Source organism: Lasioglossum baleicum, chromosome 5, assembly GCF_051020765.1.
Source record: "Lasioglossum baleicum chromosome 5, iyLasBale1, whole genome shotgun sequence".
In the NCBI taxonomy this organism is placed as follows: domain Eukaryota; kingdom Metazoa; phylum Arthropoda; class Insecta; order Hymenoptera; family Halictidae; genus Lasioglossum; species Lasioglossum baleicum.
Window position 1 is genome coordinate 1,199,941 of NC_134933.1, and position 27,570 is coordinate 1,227,510.

General features: G+C 40.7%; 1 protein-coding gene across 1 annotated transcript in view; it reads left to right on the plus strand.

The window, feature by feature from the left end:
• The window catches only part of Msp300 (Muscle-specific protein 300 kDa), a 150,420-nt gene that overhangs the window by 93,154 nt on the left and 29,696 nt on the right, over nucleotides 1–27,570 (plus strand). The window contains exons 16-34 of the mRNA XM_076424470.1: nucleotides 95–383; nucleotides 520–1,039; nucleotides 1,237–1,688; nucleotides 6,147–6,342; nucleotides 6,623–6,697; nucleotides 9,043–9,195; nucleotides 9,707–11,954; nucleotides 12,076–13,387; nucleotides 13,475–13,838; nucleotides 14,085–14,693; nucleotides 14,792–15,577; nucleotides 15,648–16,808; nucleotides 17,633–18,412; nucleotides 18,537–19,187; nucleotides 19,305–19,906; nucleotides 20,695–21,337; nucleotides 21,512–21,850; nucleotides 24,974–25,279; nucleotides 25,527–25,678. Of these exons, the coding sequence (XP_076280585.1) occupies nucleotides 95–383; nucleotides 520–1,039; nucleotides 1,237–1,688; nucleotides 6,147–6,342; nucleotides 6,623–6,697; nucleotides 9,043–9,195; nucleotides 9,707–11,954; nucleotides 12,076–13,387; nucleotides 13,475–13,838; nucleotides 14,085–14,693; nucleotides 14,792–15,577; nucleotides 15,648–16,808; nucleotides 17,633–18,412; nucleotides 18,537–19,187; nucleotides 19,305–19,906; nucleotides 20,695–21,337; nucleotides 21,512–21,850; nucleotides 24,974–25,279; nucleotides 25,527–25,678 (11,638 nt within the window). The remainder of the gene's footprint in view (nucleotides 1–94; nucleotides 384–519; nucleotides 1,040–1,236; nucleotides 1,689–6,146; nucleotides 6,343–6,622; nucleotides 6,698–9,042; nucleotides 9,196–9,706; nucleotides 11,955–12,075; nucleotides 13,388–13,474; nucleotides 13,839–14,084; nucleotides 14,694–14,791; nucleotides 15,578–15,647; nucleotides 16,809–17,632; nucleotides 18,413–18,536; nucleotides 19,188–19,304; nucleotides 19,907–20,694; nucleotides 21,338–21,511; nucleotides 21,851–24,973; nucleotides 25,280–25,526; nucleotides 25,679–27,570) is intronic.

The window sequence follows — 27,570 nt, forward strand, 5'->3', positions numbered from 1 at the left end:
TTGCGAGGATGCTTTGGGAGCCGTTGATATTTCTATTGTTCACACTGTAAAAATTCGATTCAAATTTTAATGATAATTTTTGTTAATTTTCCAGAATCCGTCGAAGACAAGCAGAACGCAGCGTTGCAGAAGTGGCAGGACTTCGAGGATAAACTTGAAGCACACACGAAATGGTTCTGCGCAATGGAGGCTGCCTTCAGGGACCAACAGCTGCAACCTACCTTGAAGGACAAGGAGGCTCGTGTACGGGCTTTAAGAGAGAAACGCGACACCATACTGAAAGAAGAATCCAAGATCGACGAATTCGTCGACAAGTCACATAGTCTGCAGCATGCTAGCGGCGTGGAGCGCATCAAACCTTTGATCTCGCAGATCAGCAACAGGTACGCAATCCAAATTCTTATGTAAACATTTTCTTGATGCCTTGGTTACCTGTACCTTTAGCTACATAGACATTTGTTTCTCTTCTTGATAAATTTTCTTGAAGCGATTGACAAGACCACAAACCTTGTCTTCCAGGTACCAACTGCTGCACGTGCTAAGCAAAGAGGTAGTGACACGCTGCCAGAGCATCGTAGACGACCATCGAGCCTACGAAGAGAAGTTGAAAACTATCGACACCTGGCTCAGCCAATTAGAACAAAGTCTATCGAGTCTGAAGAAAGACGAGGCAGGTGGAAACCTTGAAGAAAAACTTTCAAGACTGCAGATACTCTTAGCCGAGAAAGAACAAGGCGAGCACCGTCTGGGAAGCTTGATATCCTTCGGAGAGAGGATCCTAGCAGACACATCAGCTCAAGGTCGAGAACTCATTCGTCACGAGTTGAGAGAAGCCAGGGAACGTTGGGACAAGCTTGTCGAGGGAATAGCTGAGCAGCAGAAGAGACAGGACGCTCAATCCTTGCAGTGGTCCAATTATCAGGAGACTCTGCAGCAGATCCTGGCTTGGCTGGATGCTATGGAGAGATCGGTCAAACAGGATTCTTCAGTTATATGGTCGTCTCTTCAAGAAATTAAATCGAAGCTGCTGAAGAGCAAGGTAATTCTAGATTTTTATACATTTATAACACTGTTGATCGTTTGCATTAACGAAGATTAATACTTTGACTGTCGCAGAAATTAATGTTTCTTGAGCTATACTTGAGTATAGAATACAGAAAATATAAGTTTGTTACGTATTTAGTTCACCAGAAAATGACATTAAAATATGAACGAAATGTTCCACGGTTTTTCCAGGCGATGCACCAAGAAATCCTGGCCTACAAACGCATAATCGAGGGAGTCTCAGAGAAAGCAAATGCATTGGCATACACAGTGCAAGTTCCATCAGACGCTAAGCAAAAGGCTGCCTCGGTCTCAGGAAGGTACGAGGACTTGGTCGACATGTCTCAGAAGAATATAGCGAACCTAGAGACCCTGCTGGACACCTTCCAACAATTCTACGACCTGCAAAAGTCTTATCAAGACTATCAGAAACAGCAATGGGAGCAGCTGGCTAATTACAGTGACTATACTAGTGGTAATAAAGGTGCTCTTCAAGTTCAGTTGACGAAAATCATGGAACTGCAAGATGGTCAAAGAGAGGGAGAGCTGAAGTTGAATATATTGAGCGAGCATGTTGCTCAGAGCGCTCATAATCTGACGCCGAGGTCTCTGGAGTCCATGGAGAGGGATCTGGCCACGTTAAGGTACATATAATGAACAATATGTATACATATACATAATATTAGGTCAGTGCAAAAGTACGTGCCCGATTCCTTGTTGTGTTTTAATAGGAAATCGGGCACGAACTTTTGCACTGATCTATATGTACAACCCCTGGCAGAATGATTCCGATCGGAGGCATTGATACGGATTTTAGAGAAGACATTCACAATTTAGAAGTATAAAACATTACTTTATGGAGTTAAAACTGATGGGAAATGAAAAGGGGCTTATTGAAGAATGAAAAACAACAAAATAGCATAAGCTTCCATTTATTATAACAAAGAAACGAGAAAATAAACAAAATGTTACACGGAAAAAGTTCCCGATTAATAGAACAGCTGGAAGAAAGTTTCCGATTCGATTTACACTGTCCAACACCTTTGTTCAACGATTACTGTTGGATGATGATACTTATGTATAGAGTTTTTTGCACTGATTCCGAATCTGTCCTTAATTTTTCCCCTAGACGCACAGTTTTCGAGAAACTTGATTTTGAAAAAAAAAAATATTTCTTCAACTTTAAACAAATATTGTTATATTATTATAAAAGATCTTGGATTGTTCTTTGTAGCAAAAGGTTCTGTAGACTTTGCCGAATACAGTGATATCCAATATTAATATATTATGAATGTTTAAACATCTTTAAACAATCGTTAAAGATGGAGAGACACCACTTTAGCACCAATTGTTGAGGATATTTTTCAGTTTATCTTAAAAAATAATGGTCCGGCGTAAAATCGAACTACATCACGCGATAGAGCAGACTTTTATCTTGAGAAACCACCCTTTAAAGTTGCAATGTCGACGTTTTTTCTAACCAAAAAGCAAAATATCTTCGCCTGACATGAGTTGCCGCCAGTGGCGTTCGCCATTAGTACGGCTGTTCGCCGCGCCGCGCCGCACAGTGCGTCGGCCAAGAGGTCAAAAATAAAAAAATCAATATTTTTAAAATGTATATCTGTTTACATGAATCTATTTTAAAAATACCATTTATTCATGAACATTCGCCAGAAAAAAATCTGAACATCGATTGAAACAGAACATGTTCCTTCCGTCCACGGTGCATTATACAGGTGTGCCGACTTAGCATCTCTGTAATGCTGAAATTTGGAAGCAGATGAGTCGTAATTCTCTGGCCGCCGCCAGACGGCGCATGGTTCCAGGTACCGTACGTGTGCGAATGAGTGTGATTGTGTGTATTCAGCAGCGCAATCTCATTCGCACATGTACAGTACCTGGGACCATGCGCCGTCTGGCGGCGGCCAGAGAATTAAGACTCATCTGCCTCAGTTTTTTGAGGGAAGTCGGCACACCTGTATAATGCACCGTGCTTCCGTCATAATCCGACACGTCAATTTTTGTTGTGTTATAACCTCAGTACGTGCATAAACGGAAAACATTATATGTACAACGTATTGTAAAGCGAAAAATGGAATAATTTGCGATGGATCATTTAGTTCAAGGTGTGTACTAGTTATTTTGGCTCCCTAGCGGTTTTTACAATTATTATTTATCGTATTTTATTGATTCAAAGTGATCCGTTTGTTAAAACGCGAAATCGAAAATTCTTATAACTTTAACTAAGCTTTTCGTAAAAAAGCTAAAACATGTTTTGTGATTTTTGCTAGAAAATATTCGTAGGACTATTCTTTACCGAATTCTATAAAAATTTTCTGCTCAAGCTTGCTCCCCTAATTTAAAAAAATATTTATTTAGGAAGACACCCAGAAACCACGTACGCACAGATTTTCGAGAAATGGTTATTATTATCATTATTATTTATTATAAAATCGTACGAAAATAAACACGTTACTAAACAGTCGATTTTGACTTTTGACTTTTGTTTTACTTGTAGTAATATGTATAATCAATACCACTATAGACGGAACGCCAACTTTGGATGCTTATATCTTGACAACGGTTTATGCAAAAATAATATTTTTGTAGTGTTTTGAAAATGTCTTAACCTCACCTACTAGAATACATAATCAAAAATGTACATCACCGTATGAAATTTTAAAAGTGACCTTCATAGAGCTTCTCAAGGTTACAACAATACCAAACAAATACAATCCTATACAATACTCCTCCTTATACCCTATAACTTTTATTTGAAACATTTTTTTACATGACTTATAATTTTTAAGATATGGAATTTTGTCCAAAAAACGGGCATTCCGACGCACTGTGCGCCGCACAGTGGGCCAGATCGACGCGGTAGCTGTTCAATTTCACCATTATTTCAAAACTTAAAGACCACAGTAAATAGGTCGTTGGATTCGTCTTGGCGTCAGCTCTAATGTTATTAAATAAAAAATATATAGTGATAAATAAATGATCAAGGTGACCACAAGTATTTATTAAGAAAAAGAATTCTTAACATTTTTTGTGTTGAAATTTGTAGAAGACTGTGTACTAGGGTGGACCAAAGCTATACCTGTGAAAATTTTTTATCGAGATACAAAGCACCGCACCCCCCCCCCAGAATTGTTCCTTTAGGTGAGAAAAAAAATTTGTGCAAAGTTTGAGATCGATCGGATAAAACGATCACGTGCCCCAAAGCGATTGAAAATTTTGAAAATTTTGAAATTCACCTCAACTATGGAACATGGCACATCGTTGGATTTGTCTTTTTTTCTGAATAGGAATATGGAAAAATTATATGACCTCCTTTAAATAAAAATAACAATGACCTTGAAATTTCAAAAATATGATTTCGAAAAAATTTTTTTATTTTGCCATTATATTTACCTTATTGAACAATGCAAATTTCTCCTCTGACATTTTTTCGTGTAATCACAAATAACAGAGATATTTAAACATTTCCATGTATTACATTTTATTTATACCTGTACTGAAACAAGACTTTAAGAAGCCTAAAGTGACAGTTTAGCTACATTAGCATTGAACAATAAACAAAATCAACTTGTACTTTGCATTACAAAGTACTTTTGTCAACTGTTAAGTAAAGTTATTAAGTAAAACTATTTCTGTTACCACAATTTTTTGTCAACTGGCTTTGGTTTGCAAAATATGAGCTGAAAACCACTTTCGCAAGGCAGAAACCAGGTACAGTTCCGTACCTGGGTACTGGGTACCCTCGATGCCGTCCATTAACATAAAACGCTATAAAACATTTCGCCGGGATTAGGACCCCTCAAATGAGGGTAGCAAGGGGCAGCGGACCCGTTTACAACTCTCCGTACTGAACACTGGACCCACGACCCACGTTACATTTAATGAAATAACAAAAATGTGTTATTACCGTCTTATTTAAAGAATTACAAAAATTCAAACAAGATTAATTATTATATTTTACAAAGTTACTGGACTATATTCAATTGATCATACGGATTTTCTGCTTATAACTCTATTTATTTATTAATTAGTTTCATTAATTTATTATTTATTTAACTTTGACTATTTTCCTTAGTTGACTAAGCATTCTTTAAAATAATAAATTATGAACATTAACGTTCAGTTCCTGGGGCGTTCTCAATCTATATACATTATTCATAAAAAAATATTTGGGCCCTTAATCTTCAGTAGGTTTTCCAGGACATCGTTATGAAGAAACGGAATTTTTTCGGTGATAAATCGTTTCTGAAAAAGTTTAATCTTTGAACGCTTATTGTAACAAGAGTTTTTAATAACTTTAATTAATATTATCGTTTTCGAATGTAATGGACATTTAAGAATCACTGCGCCTTGGTTAAAAATCGATATGAGGACTTTCATTTTTTAGCTCATGAACAGCTAGCGCGTCGATCCGGCAAAAATATTTTGCTTTTTGGTTCGAAGAAACGTCGACATTGAAAAACTTTAAAGGGTGGTTTCTGAAGGTAAAAGTTTTAGTTTTTAAGATAAACTGAAAAATATCCTCAACAATTGGTGTGAAAGTGGTGTCTCTCCATCTTTAACGATTGTTTAAACATGTTCAAACATTGCATAATGTATTAATATTGGATATCACTGTATTCGGCAAAGTCTACAGAATCTTTTGCTGCAAATAATATCTTTTATAATAATATCACAATGTTTGTTTAAAGTTGAAAAATATGTTTTTTTTCAAAATCAAGTTTCTCAAAAACTGCGCGTCTAGGGGAAAAATTAAGGGCAGATTCAGAATCAGTGCGAAAAACTCTATAAAAATCATCCAACAGTAATTGTTGAACATATTTGGTGTTGGACAGTGTAAACGAACCGGAAACTTTCATCCAGCTTTTTTCCGTGTAACGTTTTGTTTATTTTCTCGTTTCTTTGTTATAATAAATGGAAGCATATGTTATTTTGTAGTTTTTCATTCTTCAATAAGCCCCTTTTCATTTCCCATCAGTTTTAACTCCATAAAATAATATCTGATACTTCTAAATTGTGAATGCTTTCTATTAGCCCATTATTAAAAATAAAAAATTATATTACATATACTTGCGTTATAGATTCGAGCACAAGAAGTTCGCCACCGCAGTGACGGACATAATCCGCTGCATTGAAGAAAGGATCCAACAATGGAACGAGTATGAAAATTCATTGGAGCGATTGCTAGCTTGGCTAGCTGACGCAGAAACCTCCCTCAAGAATTATTCCCTGAAGAACACCGTAGACGAGAAGCAAGAACAGCTCGAAAAATACCAGGTATACCTCCAAAGAAAAATCGAATTTCAATTCAGTCTATTGGATTCATTTTAGTCTGTACGAAGGCACATGTTCACACACTTGTAGTAGAAGTTACTTTTTATTTAATTATTTTTAATAAGTGATCTTTACACTACACTGCATACACAATTTTTGCAAACGATTTTGTCGAGGTGCTATTTTTGAATTTTGATCATTTTGGTTTGATGAGAAGAGGAAAAGAGTCAAGACAGAGAAAGTGTTAATAAAATGGGACACTGTATTTCACAAACTTCCTTAGGGACTACAAAAAACCGCCCTGTCGTGGGACACGGAAGTGACGGAACTGGTGGCCCTCGGAGACCACCTTGATCAAGTAAGAAACCTCGAAGAGCCAGTGAAGACTCTTGCGGCGAGGCGTGTGAACGCTTTTCCACAGATCTCTCTCTCGTTACTGTCCCCTTTCTTCTCTTCTTCTTCTTCTTCTTCTGTTTCTCTCTACAAGCTCCTTGTATTCTATCATTCTTCTATTTCTCTACTTTTTCATAGCTATCAGATCATCCCCTAAGCAACGCTAATTGTCTTCTATATTTTTCTAAGATGAAATACAAAAACGTAATTGTACTTCTAAAATAGTCTATTCAAAATAGAAGATTAATGATCGTGATTATTGTTGTGCCCCGGAAGAGGATTAACAATGTTTCTTGATGGATTCCAAAACAGACTTATACCAGGATAGGAGTTGGAAAAACTTTAGAGTCGCGAATATATTATACATAAGTAACTGAAGTTTACGGGGCTCTTCTCCTAGTAGACGACACTCGTGCATGAATGTGTGGTACACTCACACACCGCTAGACCACGTATACGTACACGAGGATTGCAAGGGTCCGGGATTCCACTTCTGATTTCTCCATAATGCAAAGACGGGGTTTTTTAGTAGCCAAAATCGCTAGATGAAAGATCAATCTAGGGCGCTGTTTGCCTCAAAAGTCCTTATTTTACGTTTCCAAGCAATAGTTTTGCAATATGCGGCTGCATGTTGCCCGTCGGAGAAGCTAGTACGCCGGCGTGACTGCAGCGCCATCTGACGGGCGACATGCATCCGAATATTGCAAAACCATTGCTCGGAAACGTAAAAGAAGGACTTTTGAGGCAAACAGCGCCCCAGATTGATCTTTTATCTAGCGATTTTGACTACTACAAAATATCCCGTCTTTGCATTATCGAGAAATCAGAAGTGGAATCCCGGACCCTTGCAATCCTCCCGTACGTATACGTGATCTAGCGGTATAATCCAGTCAATGAATGTTCATAAGGGGGGCGTAGAGGGAAATGGAAGGAACACAATTTTTAAATTTGGGACTTTGTTTGGACTAGTTAGGAGGTAAACATACTAAAAGTCCCTACTCCTCGGAGGTGAGCGGGCTACAGGAGGGCACGTAGAAGTCACCTTTTTCGGTCCTAGCGATAATACCATTCCATACAAAATTAAAGCTGACAAAATGTGCTATAAGATTGATTTCATTCAGTTTTTCGCTATCTCGCATAGTTTCCGAGATATCCGCGCTCAAACTTCACTAATTGTGAAGAAGAAATTTTTGCCTCACGTGTTTTGCCTTACTTGACTAGCTAACTCTTCAGCACAATTAGTGAACTTTGACTGCGGATATCTCGGAAACTATGCGAGATAGCGAAAAACTGAATCGAATCAATCTTGTGGCACATTTTGTCAGCTTTAATTTTGTATAGAATGGTCTTATCGCTGGGACACATAGTTTCCGAGATATAAGCGGAAAACCGAAAGAGGTGACTTCTACGTGCCCCCCTGTAGCCCGCTCACCTCCTAGGAGTAGGGACTTTTAGTATGTTTACCTCCTAACTAGTCCAAACAAAGTCCCAAAGTTAAAAATTGTGTTCCTTCCATTTCCCTCTACAGCTTTTGGTTGACTGTACTAGTATGTGACTGTGCCCTAGCGGTGTGTGAGTGTTCACGCACGAGCGTCGCCTGCTGGAAAAGGCCCCCTTAATTCTTATCTATAATTTTTATGTCTATCCTCCGTCTTTGTTTTACACTGGCGGATACCGCCGCGCACGACACGTGTTGCTGATTCCGAATTTTGGGGGTCATTACCTTGCCAGACATGTGTTGCTGATTCCGAATTTCCACAGTAATTACCTCGCCGTTCGTCAGCACGGCTTTGCCGTATTGTTTACTTATGAAATTCCGAGCACCACATTACGTGTGTGTGGCTCATCTTCCGAAAATGTGGAAAGCAGTTTGCATTAATAAGTGGGATGATTATTTCACGTTTTTGCTCGACAATGATTTTTGTGTTTACGTTTTTTGAGTACACACTCGCGACGATCACCTACACTCCACGAAAAGAGTCTGTGAACACGATAATGACAATTTGAAACGATGAACAAAAATTTTGGGAAGTTGACAACTTTCTGTTTTGTGGAAACGATTCTCGATCAATGTTGCCTCGATGCATGCGGTCACTTTTGAGCACGTTTGATCAAATAACTGTGTTTCTGAGATCCCATTGCGATGCGATTCACGCCGATCTTTGAATTGAATTCTGGATGAAGCATCATCTTTGTGCTCCGCATCATTTGCACATCATTTTACTCCATTCGAGTCATGATCAGACAAGAACTATTTAAAAAAAAATGATATTAGAATCATTAGGACTAAAGATTAATTATCTTCTTCAGATGTTGATCGTGAATTTGAGACAGAATGAAGCAGAGTTTGACAAGATGACTGACGAGTCATCGGAACTGATGCAGATAAGCGGAGAGACCAGGTTCTCTGCTAGTGTCCAGCAAATTACTTCCCGGTTCCAGTCTATACAAGCTACAGCCAAGGTAAACTCCCATTTTACCACGTTTGTATTAGCTTGCTTTCTTGACTGTCTGTCTGTCTGTCTGTGTCTGTTCGGTACAAATTTTGCAATTGATTTTAAATTAACTTCCCGATGAGCTAGTGACCTGAAATTTTAAACATAGCTCAGAACTGGATAACACCGCAATATTTTTAAAAAATGTTTAAAAAAGCCTATGCGTTTAGGAGGCATAAACTATTAAATTTAACCGTTACACCTCCCCGCGCGACGCTCGGTAGTACTTACGTGATCGCGTTCAGTGATCCCCACTCCGCGCGACAGCGCTTTCTACTCCACTATGCGTTCCCACTCTGACTCATCCCCACTCCATTGACCCGCTTCGCATGGAAGGAGCTCAGTGTGCGTTCGAGCTCCGTGCGGTGTTTACAAAGTAACTACGTATTATTATACTATAATGTTTGTTTACCAAGCGAAATAACCGTTACTCTCCCTGCTGCCATAACCTGCAATTACCAAATGATCAAATCTTCCAGGAATTGGTGAAAAAATGCGAGCAAGCAGTAGCAGACCACGCAGCCTACCTGGAACGCTACAAGCAGTGCTCAGAATGGCTAGCAAATGCCCGAACATCCTACCAGTCCATCAAGAACGACTTCAGCAGCACTCGTCATGTACTGACAACCAACGTCTTCACCTTAAAGGATCTGCTATCCCGCCAATCAGCAGCTACGCTCCTAATGAACAACACAGTGGAAGCTGGAGAACGATTATACCCAACAACTGGCATGGAGGGCAGAGAAATTGTTCGACAACAGCTCCTAGACCTACAACAGGCCTTCGAAGAACTATACGACAGCATCTCCTCAACAGAACGTGAACTACAATCAAAGATCTCTCGATGGTCAGGTTTCGATGAGTCGAACGAAGCCTTTGAAAACTGGCTGAGGACTATAGAGACTCAACTGAAGCCTGATATCGAATTGAAAACGACATTGGACGAAAAGAGAGCTCAATTACAAATATATCGCACCTTCTTACACGATGTGCAGTCTCATCAACAGGATCTGTTAGATCTCAGAGACAAAGCTGAAAATCTTCCAGACTCCGCAGACAAAGTGCGCCAAATCCTGAGGAAGCTAAATGAGAGACACTCAGCGGTGCTGAAGCGAGCTGCAGCGTACGTTGAGAGGTACGAAGGCATAGTTAGCGACCATCAGCAGTACAGCAAGGCGGTGTTGGACACTCACGAGTGGCTGGATGCCACTCACAACGCTGTCATCTTGTGGGGCGACACTGAACTGGAGAGAGTGTCTCTTCATTCGAACCTGGATCGTTTGAAGAACCTTCTGCAAAGTTTGCCGGAGGACAAGCCCAGGGTTCAGCAAATTAGGACCCTAGGTGAGAAAGTGATACCAGGGACATTGGAATCTGGGCAGATCAATATCCGCTCGCAGATAGACTCTTCTCAGCAGGAATGGGAGAGTCTAGTGACTGCTGTCACTTCAACGATAGAGACTTTGGAGAACAAGCTGCAGCAGTGGAACGAGTTCGAGACCACCAGGGAAAGGTGTCTAGCATGGATGAGGGAGACTGACACCAAACTCCATGCTGTGGACTTGAAGGCTACCCTTCAGGAGAAGAAGGATCAGCTGGAGCTGCTAAGGACGCTTCAGGGTCAGGTTCGAGCAAAGGAATTGGAGATCGACGCTGTCACAGAAAAGGCTCAGCAGTTGCACAAGAATTTGACGTCTAGAACGAGTCAGATGTCAGAGTTGAGTATCAAGTACCTGCAGATCTCAAACAAGGTGAAGGATCTTAACAGCAGGTGGCACCAGTATGTCACCAGTCATCAAGAGTTTGATAATCAAGTCGCCGAGTGTACCAGGTGGCTGGATGATATTAGTAAGAAGCTGGCTTACTGCTCTGACCTTGGAGCGTCATCTCAGAAGGATTTGGAAAACAAGATGGAGATCGTGCAGGATCTGTTGTTGTACAAGGAGGATGGCTTTGCTAAGGTCCAGGGGATCGTGGAGTTAGCTCAGGCTGTTCTAGCTAACACTGCACCCACTGGGCACAGAGATATCAACGATGCAGTTGGAAAATTGCAGGAGCAATGGAGTGCATTGGCTTCGAAGATGCTGGAGGCTAAGACGAACCTCGATGATTCCATCAACAAGTGGGCTGGGCTTTTAGAGCAGATCCAGTCGATGAATAAAACTGTCGACTATATGCAGTCTACTTTGAATGATTTCCTGCCCTTCCAGGCAACTATGTCTGAGAAAAGATGTCAGCTGGAGCGTATAAAGGCTCTAGAAGAGAAGGTCCGTTGTGAGAACATCGAGGTGGATGGTCTGAAGATCAAGGTAGCTGAGATGATCGCCAGTGGATCTCAAGGACTAGCTGCCTCACAGGCCCAGAGTATTTTGAACAGATTCGATACCCTGTTTGAGAAGATCAAATCCCTGTTGGCTGAAAGAGAGGAGCAGTATAAGGATCACAGGAATTATAAGGAAGCCCATGATGATATCATCAACTGGTTGAGCAGAGCACGAGAGAAGATTCCATCGATGAAACAGAGACCTCTCAGTGATAAGCTGGCGATTGAGAATGCTGTGGCGCCATTGGAGAGCTTGTTAAATAAGAAAGCTCAGGGTGAGCTGCTTGTGGAACATCTTCAGCATACTGGCAAGGTTGTCTGTGCTAGTACGAGTCCTCAGGGGCAGGAGACCATCAAGAATGAGGTGAAGGCTCTGACGCAGAGCTTCGAGGAACTGTTCAGAGGTGAGTAGGGATGTCTTCATAAAAGTTACACTTAATTTCATTTCAGAATATTATAGAGCAACGTATAAAACGAACACCATTACTCCGTAACGTTAACTCTATTCCGTTTTCGAAATTTCAGAGATCAAGCAGCAGAAGGACCAACTGGAGAAAACAGTGAGCCAATGGCGCGACTACAAGGACGAATACGAACGTCTGAGCGACTGGCTTCAGCAGTTCGATATCCTCATCAAAGCCCAGAAGAACTCTCTGCTACCCAACGTCGCCGAAAAAGAGAAACAGGTGCAGGAAGTCAAGGAGATCCTGGAGAACCTGTTGAAGGGTCAGGAGCAGATCGATAGATTCAACAAGACAGCCTCAGGACTATTATCCTCTCACTTGGATACTTACATCAACAACCAGTTGCGTCACCTTAATTCGCGGTACCAAGTGCAGGTGAACCTGGCCAAGGACGTACTGAACAAAGTAGAAACAAACCTTGCACAGCATAAGGAATACGAAGCTAACCTAGCGAAGACTCATACTTGGATTGAGAACGCTAAACAGATCATTCGTAAAGGAACAGAGGCTGCATCTACCAGCAGCAGAGAGGAACTACAGAATAGATTGGACAACATCCAAGAATTGCTGAGGAAACGTGAAGAGGGGCAGAACCTGGTGCACCTAACTGTTAACTGCGGTGAGAAGGTAATGAGGAATACAAGGTCTGATGGACGCGAAGAGATCAACGCGCAGCTCAAAGAGATTCAGAACGACTGGGAGAGGCTGGTCAAGAAGATCTCGACCACTAAAGTACATCTAGAGACGAGCCTCCTTCAATGGGCAGACTATAGTTCATCCTACTTGCAGCTGCAACAATGGATCAACGATAGAGAAGCCAAATTGCAACAAGTCTGCGAGCAAAAGGTGTCCAAAGCTAGAAAAGGCCTAGCTGGTTTGAGCTCTTTAGCTATTGGTGAGAGAAAGGCTAATTTGAGACAGACTAACAGCATCGTTCAGGACATTGTGGCTTTTGAGCCGATGATTCAGTCGGTTACTACTAAGGCTGAGGATCTCAGACAAGCTACTCCAGCTACAGAGATTTCTATTAAGTATGAGACTCTCAGCAAACAGGCGCAGGAGCTGTATGCTAAGCAGAAAGAGACTGTTGAGCTGCATCAGGCGTTCATTGATAGTGGTAACGAGTTTATACAGTGGATCAGGGCTGCCAAAGAGCGGCTGGGAAAGTGTTCTGAACCTACTGGGGATAAGGAGTCCTTGGCTAACAAGATTACCCAGCTGAAGGTTCTGCAGAGTGAGTTACCTGAGGGTCAGAAGAAGCTGGAGCATGCTTTGGAGCAAGGCAATGCTGCCTGTCAGATTGCTAATGAAGAAGATAAGGAGATCATTGAGGAGGAAGTGGCATTGCTTCAGGAGGAGTATGATAGCTATGTGTGAGTATGATTAGCGACTGCTTCTTTTAAATTCAACATTGTATCATCCCGTAGTTAAATTGTTGCTATCGTTGTCTTCTTGATCAGGGATTCGCTGAACAACACGAAGAGCTTGTTAGAGATAGGAATAGTGAAGTGGACCGAGTACGAAGATCAGTTCTCCGAGGCTACCGAGTGGCTCACACAGACAGAACAACTGGTCCAATCGTTTAACAAGCTTCAGGATAGCCTCGAAGAAAAGAAGAACGTTTTAGAACAGTTCCAGATTCATTTACAGACGCTGTTCGATTGGCAGAAGGAGCTAGATCGGCTCAACATGAAGGCTCAGATGCTGCTGGAGACTTGTGCCGATACTAGGATCTCGAATGCCATCACGCAGCTCACGACGAAGTATAATGCGCTGCTGTCTCTGGCCAAGGAGATCATGCGACGACTTGAACTGCACTATCAGGTACAACTCGTTATTCTTCTACTATGATTAATCAACTATTTCCATGGCGGATCTAGTCAGATATAATTAAAAATTCCTATGTTGCTAGTATATTTTCTAATTCCTGGTGGATGCATCTTTACAATCTCAATAATCATGAAGTTAAAATATCAGAAAGCGTGATTTTGACACGTCCCGTACACCTAGAATTACATTAAATTGAAACAATATTCTATTGCTAATATTAACATTTAACATGATCTTCAGGAACATCAACAGCACAACACGCTCTACCAAGAGTGCCAAGACTGGATCGAAAGGACTCGAGACAAGCTGGGCGAGTGCAAGGAGATCCCCAGCACTCTAGCCGAGGTAAACAACAAGCTGCACACCTGCAAAGCAATCAGACAAACCCTAGAACAAGGTCAGAACAAGCTCAGATACGCGCTGGAGCTAAAAGAGAAGGTGATCATGAACACCGAACAAAACGGAGCAGCAAAGATCCAAGAAGACACCGAGAACTTGAAGACAGAGTTCGAGAGACTGTTGGTGAACGTGGAGGACATCAGACAGAAGCTGTCTGCTAGAGCCAGCGCCCTTGAAGAACTCAACAAGATCCACAGACTCACCACTGACTGGATCGAAGAGATCGAAGGAAAGATCCAGCCTGGAGAGATGTACAAGAATGATCTCAGCGAGAAGAGGGCTGTTTTGGAGAAGTATAAAACTGTGCAAAGAGACATTCAAGGTCATGGTGAGACTGTGGATAGGTTGAAGGCTCGGTTGGCTGAGGACTCGAGCATCCCTGTTGGTCCTTATCAGAGTACTATAGTGAAGTACAACGAGCTGAACAAACTGATCGCTGAGAAAATAAAGGCAAGTGTCTTTTGAGGATTTGTATACTCATAATTTCTTTATAAACAGTATCCTGCCCATATGCATCCAGCATTATAAATTGTTAATTGAATTTTCAGAACCTAGAAGAGCAGGTAAACGACCACGAAAAGTTCCAGCAAGCTTTGAACGAGGCCTCAGACTGGGTTCGTCACACCAAGCTAGAATTACAACAGCACTGTGACACCCACGGTGAGAAAGATCGAATCATCGAAAGGGAGAGCAAGGTCAACCAGATCATCGCTTCGCTGCCTAGAGGAGAGACTCTGATCTCTAAAGTAATTCAACTTAGTGACGGAGTCATCGCCAGCACAGGTCCAGAAGGCCAAGAGACCATCAAGCAAGACGTAAAACAGTTGCAAGCCAACTGGAAGTCATTACAAGCTCAATGCCACGATTCCCAGAAGACCTTGTCCAACTGTATCTCCAGCTGGTCTGAGTTCACAGCAGCCTTGGACAGCATGAAGAGGTGGATAGATCATTTCCAGAAGAAGGTGAACGACGAACAGTCGAAGGAGAACAAGACTCCAGAGGATTTAGTTCGCTGTAAGAGTCTTGTAGAAGAGGCTGTGCAACAGAAACCAGTCCTGGAGGATCTGAATGATAAATGCGAGGCTCTGTTGGAGATGAGTGCCTGCAGTTGGGCTAGGGATAGGACAGTGCAGTTGCAATCAGCTTATACTTCTTTGTTGACCGACATGCAAGGGTTGGTGTCGAGGGTGGAGAAGAATTTGTCCGATCATACCGAGTTCCTCAAGGCCAAGAAGGAGATGGAGGATTGGTTGAAAATTGCTAGGGGATCTGTGCAGGATTGCATGGGCGTTGGGGATGCTGAGTGGGCCAAGGACAAGCTTGAAACCATTAAGGTAGTTTATTTAATCTGTTCACTAACAAATCAAAAGCACCCTTTCAACTTCTCTCTTCCTCATCTTGTAGATCGTCGCAACCAGGATCACCGAGGGTCAGCACCTGCTGTCAACGCTGCAGACAGCCTTCACAAAGGCAATAGACACAGCAGTTCCCGAACAACAGGATCAGCTGAGATCAGACATGGCTGGATTGCGCTCCAGCTGGGAACAACTGAGCATAGACCTGAACACAGTGCAAGCTCAATTAAAATCCCTGCTAACTCGTTGGGACGACCACGCAGAGGCTCACGAGAAGCTGAAGATCTGGTTAGAAGAGACCCAGAAGAGCATCCAAGACATACCAGACACGAAAGGAGAGTTTGGCGACATGAAAACTATGTTGGAAAGGTACAAGCACATCCAGGAGGAAGTTCAGAACAAGAAGACAGAACTGGACCACTTGATGGACGAAGCCAGCGAACTATCGATGATGGCGAAGAAGAATAAACCGCTAGATCAGACGAGAGCGTTGCTGAAGATGTGGCAGAGTTTGAGTGATAAAGTGGACGAACGTAAGAAGATGATTGAAAATGAAATGCAGGAGTATAACGCCTATCACGCAGCCCTTCAGGAGACTGAGAAATGGCTGCTGCAGATCTCCTTCCAGCTGATGGCCCACAATTCTCTCTACATCACCAACAAAGAGCAAACAGTCACCCAGATCAAACAACACGAGACTCTTCTTCGAGAGATCGAGAACTATACGAGCGTTCTATACGATCTAAAGATCAAAGGCAATGGACAAATCGATCGCTACGTAGCTGTGAACCCGGACATCAAGAACGTCATCGAGACACAACTACAAAACGTGCAGGAGAGCTATAATTCTCTGATGAACACCGCTCTGCAGATCAAGAAGCGATTGGCTGAGTCTCTAGTCAAGTTCCAGGAGTATGAGAACACTCTTGAGAGTATTATGAAGAATCTGGCTAGTTACGAGCCGGAAATTGCTCAGGAGATGGAAGCTCCTACTGATACTTTGGAGCAGGCTAAGGAGAGATTCGAGAATGCACGCGCGTTGCACAATAAGCTGCAGGGAGAGAAGACCAGGCTGGCTCTGGCTGTTGAAGCTTGCGAAGCTGCTGTGGCCTGTGTGTCCAGGCCTGGCAGTCCTTTGGATGCTCCACCTGTTCAGATTCCGGCTAGGGAAGTCGAGGTTAGGACCAAGCTGGAGGGACTCATCGATCAGGTACGAGAGTGTGTTTTAGTGCATCAGTATCATCTGTATATGTACCATGCAAATTAGTTTTCAACCCTTAAAATAGAGTACCGTAAGGCTGACCTGGGCGACGGTGGCCCAAAAAACACATGTTGCTACTACTCTGAGACTGTCTTACCGAGCAAGAGAAGGAAAGAAACAGCAACATGTGTTTTTCGGGCCACCGTCGCGCGTCGCCCAGGTCTGCCGTAAGGTATCTATTCTAATATACATAGAATGCATAGAGTATCTTAGGTTACCGTAAGGTATCTTCTATATAATAAAAATCAAATGCTGTTCGTTGGTCACGACATCACGGGAGAGCGGCTGGACCGATTTGGCTAATTTTTTTTTTAATGTTCGTTGTAGTCCGAATCAGGTTTTTAGATTTTTAAAAATTGGAAAAGTTGCCCGGAAACATGAAAATTCGGGAAAACCTAAAAGTGCTTTTAGAATCATATTTCAATAGAACAAAAAAACGAACGTCGCAGCTTTTAATCAATATTTCAATGGAAGTTTACATTATCGACGTCTGTGTTTGCATTATCGACATTATAAACATTCGCCAGTTAGTTAATTTCGTCTATCACTAACCGTCTCGCGAGCTCGCGAAGCGAGCGAGCAACAACTCCCCTCTAGTCTATTCTAAAATAGAGTGTCTTGGTACCTTAGGATGTCCATTTTAAAACAGAGTTCCTTAGGGTATCTATTCTAAAATCGAGAGAACTTTGGGTACCGTAGGCTATCTATTTTACAAGATACAGTGTTCCAATTGTCTCGACGCACCATTTAACCCATGACCCCCATTGTTTCAGGCGCAAGGTCACTTAATGACCGTGACAAAGGCTCTAAACGAGCTAGAAGAGCAAACCCGACAGAAGAACGCTCTCCGAGCCTGGATCAATCAGCAAAGAGCCCTCTGCGCCGAATGGAAGTCTCGTCCAGCAAAATTGCGCTCCGAGGCAGCTCAAGCAGAGCTCCAAGCAATGAACGACCTCCTAACCAACGTAGGAGAAAGAAGAACCCACGCGATAACAGAACTATTCCTCCATGAAGATGATCAAGACATAGAAGAGGGTCTAGACAAGCTGGAAGCAGAACTAACAGACGCCATCGCTGGGAAACAAGCTGCCCAAGAGCTGATCCAGAAATATAGATCTCAGGTGCAGAATATTCAATCTTGGCTGGATGCTCTGTCGAAAAAAGTTGACGTGATTGAGAAAGGCAACGGGCAGACGATCGCTCAGAAGATATCGAATGCTAAAGAGATCACTGCTGAGTTTGAGTCTCAAGGGCCTGGGAGACTCGGAGAGGTGAAGGGACTCAGTGATCAGGTGATGGACTCTGTGAGCAATTTGGATTCCCAGCAGATTGAGGAGCAGATTAAGAGCGTGGAGAGAAGGTATGCTGATATAGCGAAGAAGCTGCAGAGGAAGGCGCAGGTTTTGGACATGACTGCTCAGGGTATTGAAGCAACCAGACAGGAGATCGAAGAGAACAGGGATTGGATCCAGCAGAAGAAACAGCAGGCGCAGTTGGCTGATCCTGTGGGATATGACAGCAAGCTTGCTGAGGAGAAGATGCTCGCCTTGAAGGTACTCTAACATTTTTATATACATATTCGTGACGCGCGGACTGCTTTTCTGTAAAATCTTGTAATTATTGATGTTCTTCTAAGATACAAGACTTGCTGTATACTAATTACTTTTAATGTCGCAGGCTCTATTGAAGGAAGCAGAAGGAAAGCAACTGGTGATCGACACCCTCGAAAAACGTGTCGGCAACATGCAAAACGAGTTAGAGACCAACGAACAACAACAACTAGAAAACGAGACCAAAGCTCTTCGAGGCGAGCAGGCAGAGCTCTGCAACATCCTAACAGAAGGAATTTCCAGCGCAACTGCAGCAGCAGACGCTCGTCGCAAGTTCGAGGCTGATCTACAACGAGCCAGAGCCTGGATCAAGTCCAAGAGCAACAACCTGAAGAAGCTGAGCGGATATTTGCCCCTGAAAGCCGCTAAAGTCGAACAGGACATCGTTCAGCACGGAGAACTCGAAGCTGACATCGATTCCTTCAGTGACAAGGATCTCAATGATATGTTGAAGCAGGGGAATACTTTGCTGAAGGAGTGTAGCGATGAGGATCGCGCGAAATTGGAAGCTATCTTGGAGGAGTTGAGCAAGGATTATGACGAGCTGAAGAATGAAGCGAAAGAGAAACAGGCGGCTCTTGCAGATCTTCTTCAGGGTCGTAAAGCATTTGAGAGTGAGATCGATAAGTGCCAGAGGTGGATCAATGAGGCTGAAGTTGCTACCTCTTCAGACTTGAGGACTTCCAGCATTGATATCCTCAGGGAGCAGCTTGCTAAGGTATGGGGTGAATGATGGGATGGGGTACTTTAGATAAAGTGATGTTGAGGTTGAAGAAGTTTAACAATTTAGGTTTGTAAGTGATGAACTAGGGACAATTTTCGCTTCTATTTTCAGTACGATCGCTTGAAGAAGGAGGCAAAGGACTACGCAGACGACATCGAGAAGATCCTCCAGCAAGGTAAATCGATCCTGCCAACAGTCAGCGATGCAGACAAGCTCGAACTAAACGAACAACTGCAGAACATGAAGGAGGCTCACGGCCGAGTGGCTGGAATCATAAACGAACGAGCCCAGGCTCTCCAAAAGAATATCAACGAAGCTGAAGAATCATTAGCCCGAGTCGCAGAAGCTGTGCAATACATGACAGACGTCCAGAAAGAACTCCATGAGTTGAACAAGCCGATTGGTTCTAGGGTAGAAGACGTGGAAGCTATGTTGGACGCATACGAAAGGATCTTGAACGATCTGACAGCGAACAAGGCGAAGCTATCCGACTTGGGATCGGTGAATGTAGCGGATCTTCATGGTGTTTTGACCCAGCAGGATGATTTGATAAAGGCTATCGAGGCGCAGATAGCGAAGCTTAGGCAGTTGTTGCTTCTGAGACAGCAGTTCATTGCTCTGATCACTGAGATAACAACATTCATTGCAAAGTATACTGAGATTGTCAGGGACATTGAGAACTCTGGTCAGACCACGGAAGAAAAGATCAAAAGGTAGCTATTACTCTGTGTCTAGAATCCTTACATATACAGGGTCTACGCGTTAAGTTATGTCACCATTTTTTAGGCATTTCCAGTAGTACAATTAAAAAATGTTTCAAACAAAAGTTTATCAGTACTTGGTGAGCTACATGCTCGCATATTCTTAAACCTGAAAAAATGCTTTTTACGTAAAAAAGTAAAGGTCACCTTGACTTTTCTGAATGGCACCATATGTTTTGGACGTCATAGGATTGTTGCTGACCTCGTGACGCCCGGCCCTAATTATGGCGACAACGAAAAATCTAATATATAGAGCGGAGTTCGGTATCATAGAAAATGGATCGCAGTTCGAACATCCGATTTAACTTGTTTTATTTATAAGAAATAATTTTCCATTAAAATTACGTTTGCACCAAATTTTTGAGTTTGAGGTCATTTCAAGGTCATAGTATAATACACTGTTGAATTCGTCTCGAGGTCAGCAACAATCCTATGACGTCCAGAACATATGGTGCCATTCAGAAAAGTCAAGGTGACCTTTACTTTTTTACGTAAAAAGCATTTTTTCAGGTTTAAGAATATGCGAGCATGTAGCTCACCAAATACTGATAAACTTCTGTTTGAAACATTTTTTAATTGCACTACTGGAAATGCCTAAAAAATGGTGACATAACTTAACGCGTAGACCCTGTATAGTCTGTATAATTTAAAGTAGTCAAATACAGTTGTCTCTTGAAATTGACGCAGATAAATTTTATCTTGCAAAACATTTTGACGTAATAAAATTGTTTGTTTAATAGGTACGACGACGCGATCCTGAAGATCCAAGAATGCGAAGCTCTTCTGGCCAGTGCCACCGACAAAGGACAACAGATAGCAGCAGAAGGATCACCAGTCGACAGAAACAACATCACAGAGCAACTGCAATCCTTGAAGCAACAACTTCAAGGTCTCAGGAGAGCCGTGGAGACTCAGCGAGAGCAACACGAGCTAGCTGCCGCTGAGCACAAGAGATTAGCGAACGAGCTAACAGAAATCCTTGATTGGTTAGAAGACAAAGAGAAGGAAATAAAATCAAGACCTCTTCTGGAAAGAGATCCGAGCAGCGTGGAAGACGAGCTGAAGAACCACAACGAGCTCTGCGAAGCTGTGAACGAGTATCTGGATAGAATCAGGAACCTGAAGAACTCCATACCCTACGAAGAAGGAATGCCTGGATCGTTGAAGGAGATGTTAAGCGAGGCTGTGTCCATGCTGACATCCTTGCCTAGAGAGATGGAGGATCGTGGAAATTACTTGGAGAGTAATATGAAGATGAGGCAGGAGTATGCTGCGCTCACGGATAAGTTGCAGAGTTGGGTACGAGAGGCGGAGATTAGACTGGAGAGCGATAAGGATGGACTCGACTTCGAAAATATTCTCAGTGATTTGGAAGAGCACAAGGTATGTGAATTCTGGGACTTCTTTGAAATGCTTCAACCAGCTTCTTGGGTTTTCTTGGAGACCCGTGGACTTTCTTGAGCTTTCTCGAATCTGAACAGTTTAGAACCGTTGAAAAGACATATTTTATAAAAACGCTACTGATACTGACGTGAATATTTTTTATTTCGCTTGCAGATTTACTTCAGCAGCGAGCCTTCCATCCGCGAGCTAGTCTCCCAACAGATTCAACAGGCGGCCGACAAGATCTGGCCATCGCTGACCAACTCCGAGCAAGAGGAACTGAGTGTAGAGCAACAACAACATACTCAATTATTGAAGAACACTCTCAACACAGCGAAGTCGCAACGTGCTAGACTTGAACAAGGCGCTGAAACCTGGAAGGACTACACGCAAACCTTGGAACGGGTGCGGGCTGTCATCTTGAGAACTAGGTTCACTGATGAACCTGTCACGACTCTGGCTGGCTTGCAATTCAACATTCAAAAGATCACGCACGCTCTAAACGATATACAGGTAAGCATCTATGATCGTAGCAAGCACGGAATGATTGAATATTTACAAAGATAATATACAGGGTGAGTCCGAAGAAACAGAACACCTGAATACCTCCGTTACTTTCCGTTGTACAAAAAAACTTCTTAGGACAAAGTTACACTGTTTGAAGGGCCACATGTAACGGTGTAAGGGAAAAAATTTTCAATCATTTTTTTACAAGATTTCAAGGTCATTGATATTTTTTTTAAATGGAATAACCTATAACTAACCTATGTACGTCGAAAACTTAGTATAGTTCACAAGATATTTCAATTTAATCCTTTCGGTACGGCACACAGTGTCACGAAATGCCTGTTTTTTGGACAAAATTCAATAACTTTTGTTCTGTTTATGATAGAGACATGAAACAAAGTGGGTTTTTTCATTTATATTGAAAGCGACCTGAACATGATATTATTATAAATATAGTAATTTATTTAAACATTGTAAAACGATATTTATAAACAAAATTTTGTTTTATTGCTGGTTTTCAGTAGATATATGAATTCGCAGTTCATTTCTTCCGAAACTGAAACTTCGTTTTAAACTCTAATAACATTCGCCTCCTCGACACACATACACTCTTTCTCTACTATGCCTGCCGCAACTAACTAAAAGTAGGACTATTCGCCCTGGTCTAAACATTCTTTAATCATAATTCGCTTTTATAAACAAATGTGCAGTCATGCTTAATCAAAGCTTACGAGTACATAGTATTTACAATTTTTAAGTATCATTATTAATATATAAGCTATCAGAATTCGTAAATACCCTCATTTTACTGCGGGAAAATTTACACACTTTAGCTCTCTAGGAGAAAATGTGAAACGTGTTTTCAAAATATATAAAAAGTAGATTAACTTTTTTTTAATAACTTTTTTATAAACAACTACCGGCGAGTAAAACAGCATTATTCGGAGTGATGACGTGGACAATATTAAAATATCAGCGAGATCGGAGGGTGTTACCTTCTTGTCAATAATTGTCAATGATTATTAGGACATTAATTTTTATTTATTTAATCGTATCTGTAATGTATGTAATATCAAAATTCTTTTATGTATTCAATAACCGTAGTCGAATCTCATATTTCTACAAATGGATATCCGCGTATTCGGCTGCTGACCAGTTCTTGCTACATATTTTGTTAAATAACTCTGTTTTTGGCAAGACTTCGCAATTAAAATTTATATAATATCAAAATATACTATCTTACTAATACAACACAAAAAATCTCCGGGGTGTTTTCGGGTGTTTTTTTTTAATCCTCTTCTAAAGATTAGGGGAACCAATAAAACTTAATGGTTTCATTTCAGGTTAATTATTAAATAACGCATAAGTATTACAAAATTTTTGAAGATGAATTATAATTAGCCAACCCTTAGCCATCATTTTCTAAAAAGATTATCTCGTACAAACGTCTTTTGTTCATAACACAAAGTAAACAAGTTACGCTATGAATTCATGTACTATTTCATCTTCCAAATTTTCGCTTACCGATTCGCTTGTAATTAATTTCCTACTGAATTTTTTGAATTTTTTTTCAAAAAATGCTTTCTTTGGACAATTTGACATAGTATGAACATAGTTTCCAATCGATGTGAAGTAGTGACTTTTCCGATTTTTGTCAATGGCTCGTGACACGGGAGTAGCGCCACTGACCGGGGCATATTCGACCTGATTATAGTGGGCACCCGTCCACACAGCATATCTCGCGGACACCGATTATAATCGGCATCCGTACACACAGCATTATAGGACTATAATCGGTGTCCGTAGCGAAAGGGTTAAATAACTCTAAAACAACATTACTGTTACACTAAGACGTTAGCGTACACTTGCTAGTGTAAATTGAAGAGTTAAAACTGAAATTGAAAAATTGTCGTTGAAAATGAAATTGAAGATTTGAAATTAACGAACTGAAATTGAAAAATTCAAGTTGAAATGGAAAAATTGACGTTGAAATTGAAGAGTTGAAATTAACGAAGTGAAATTGAAAAATTAAAGTTGATATGGAAGAGTAAAAATTGAAGTTGAAATGGAGGAGTAGAAATTGTAGATGAAATGGGAGAGTTGAAATTAAAGTTGAAATGGAAAAATTGAAATTGAAAACGAAGTTGAACAGTTGACATTGAAATTGAAGTTAAAATTGTAAAATTGATGTTGAAATTGAAAAATTGACGTTGAAATTGAAGAGTTGAAATTAACGAAATGAAATTGAGAAATTGAAGTTGAAATGGAAGAGTTGATGTTGAAATTAAAATTAAAGAGCTGAAATTAACGAAATAAAGTTGAAATTGAAAAATTGACGTTGAAATTGAAGAGTAGAAATTGAAGTTGGAATGGGTGAGATAAAATTAATGTTGAAATTAAAGTTAAAATGGAAAAATTGAAATTGAAAACGGAGTTGATATCGATATTGAAGTTGAAATGGAAAAATTGATGTTGAAATTGAAGAGTTGAAATTAACGAATTGAAATAGAAAAAGTGAAGTTGAAATTGAAAAATTGAAATTGGAGAGTTGAAATTGACGAGTTGAAATTGAAATCGAAGTTGAAGTGTTGATATTGAAATTGAAGTTGAAATTGAAAAATTGACATTGAAATTGAAATTGATGTTAGCGTTTACTTACTTGTGTAACGTCTTAGTACGACAGTAATGGTGTTTTAGAGTTATTTAAATTGAAATATCCCCTGAACTACTAACTTTTCGACATACATGGGTTAGTACTTTTTATAACGAATGTCCAGCTGCATCGATTGATGTATTAAAAAATACCCCATTCTATTTAAAAAATATCGATGACCTTGAAATCTGATAAAAAAATGACCTTGAAAATTTTTTCCCTTACAACGTTACATGTGGCCCTTCAAACAGTGTAACTTTGTCCTAAGAAGTTTTTTTGTAAAACGAAAAGTAACGGAGATATTTAAGTGTTCTGTTTCTTCGGACTCACCCTTTATTTCATCCATTTTTGTCACTGTTATTACAATGCCAACTACACTTCAGGAGTCTGTGTAAAATTGATATTGGAATTTTGAACAATGCAGACTGCTCTAGAATATTTATTGTTGTCCGATTGATTCGGTGTTGTATGTTTAGAATCAGCAATTTGAACTGGACCTCCTCAATGAACGTGGCCGGGAGGTCCTCGGACTGGCGGACGCGCACAACAAGAAAACGATAGAGTCTCAACTTTCCGAAACCGGGGCCGAATGGAAAGAGCTAGTTTCCGGTTTAGAGGGTCGCAGAGATGCTCTAGAAGCGCTCGCCAAACACTGGGAAGAACTCGAAGCTCAGTGGTCACTGATCGAAAGCCGTGTGAATGCCACCGAGGAAAAATCCAAGCTTGTCGACTCGGTGATACGCTCGAAGAATCACTTGCTTGACACCATCAAAACTCATCGTGTTAGTATCCTATCAAATTCTGCTCATTTTCCCAAGGAAAATCTAGAAAATTCACTTAGGAATTTCTTTTTCTTAATCTAGGAAGATTCACAGATGTCTTAAACGTTAGATATGTGCATTTGTATCCTCCTTAAAATTCAGATGGCTTATACAAACATGCAAATGGTGTAGTGCAATCAAATTAATGAAGTTGCGCACGAGAATAAAAATGATTACAGGTTTCATTGGGTGTGTTTTTTTGACACAGGAATTAGTGACCGAAGCAGAGAAGTTGAAACCAATGGCAGAGGACGTAAGAGCTCTCGCAGGACCTGTCCTCGCTTACCTCGCAGCTTTCACCGAAGCTCCAGCACACGATCTGGAGAAGAAACTCGACAAATTGCAGGGTTCCGTCGAATCGTGAGTGAAAACAATTTTTCTGGTTGTTATTGATGTTGCGATTGCACCGCCAACGACACCGACGACGCCACACGCGCGTCACTGTTTCCTCAGAACGTTGCTTTCATCGTCAAGAGATTTCTTTCAACTTCGAAACAATCTTATGTATGGCCAGCTTCATATTATCTAAAATTAGTAATCTTATCTTCCACCGACAGTTTCTTCTTTTCAGCAAACAATCACGTACTACACTCCTCAAAAGAATTAAGGGATCACTTGTGCGAACCCGAAAAATTGCTCCCAGTTTACGTGATCATAACTCCGTCAAAAATTGCCGTATCGATATGGTTAAACAATGGTTTGAAAGCTTGAAACATCTAGTTTCAGATGATCTGTTTCAAATTGCTGCTATGTTGGTTTTTTACAAAGTTATAGCGAGATGAAGACAACATTGACGGTTAACAAAAATTTTGTGCAACTTTGGAACATCACACGGGGAGCAACAAATTTTTTTGATAAATCGCGTTAATATCATTTGGAAGGGCTATCTTTCCTGTGTAAATTGTGTGGTTGTTAAATATTGTGCGATTTTGTTTATTCGAGTTATTCAACATTGATGTAAATATGGGCTTTTTAACTTTAACTGGCTCCAGACAGCGAAAAAATTATCGTAGAATCTTGTGCAGAGACGCAATAGAAAGAGCGTTTCTTTCTCTTCAAGGCATTCCTTTTGTTTTTTCAATTTCATTAACATTTCGATATACCAGGTGTTCCTGAAAATATGCTTAAAAAATGCACAATTTCCATTTTTTCCATTCTACGACCTCAGGATTTCGCAAAATCGATTTCTTGCAAAATCCTGAGGTCGTAGACAAATTCTGAGACCAGATTTGAAATCAGCGTGAAAAAATTTACCGGAAATTATATATAGCATGTTGAAAAAGAAATTTTTCCGCTCGTGGTACTGGAGAAACCACATTTTCTTGAAATTCTACATGTTTAACGAATTTTCTCAACGTTAAAAAACGTTCGTACCATAATCTCCCTATTTTTCCCATATTTTGCAAAGTTTCAGCTTTAATTTTGAAAAAATTTCATCGCTCTACCTCATTTCTATCGAAAGTTCTTTGATTTTGTATCGAGTTCGGTCCAAATTTTCCACTGTGGGCCGCGCCGCGCCGCACAGTGGGTAAAATCGACGTTCTAGCTGTTCACGGGCTAAAAACTCAAAGTCCTCATATCGATTTTTAACGAATGTACAATGTTTCTTAAATGTCTATTACATTCGAAAACGATAATATTAATTAAAGCTATTAAAAACTCTCGTTGCAATAAACATTCAAAGATCAAACTTTTTCAGATACGATTTATCACCGAAAAAATTCCTTGTCTTCATAATGATGTCCTGGAAAACCTACTGAAGATTAAGTGACCAATTTTTTTTTATATGAAGAATGTATATCTATGTTGAGAACGCACCAGGAACTAAACATCATTGTTCATAATTTATTATAAAAAAAAAATATTTAATCAACTAAGGAAAATTGTCGAAGTTTTTCACCTTTGACAAGGGATAAGTTAAAATGTCCGGAGATGTCCATGTTCTGACAAAGTGGAACATTTTCGGCAAGATCTCCTCTAAAAGATCGTGCAAAATTTAGTTCCAGTATAATCCATTATCCGAAGTTATGATAGTTTAAAGGGTCGCGTGACACGCGCACAGTGGCGAGTTCGATCGAAATCGTGGCCAAATTATTAATTATTCACACGAGTTTTCAGACATTTCCGCTGGTGTGACAAAAAAATGTTTCTACAAAAAGTAATCAGTACACAGTCTTTTACAAATATCAATACAAAAAATTTCCAAAAAAAATTTTTTTTCTATAAAAAATTATGGTCACCTTCATTATTTA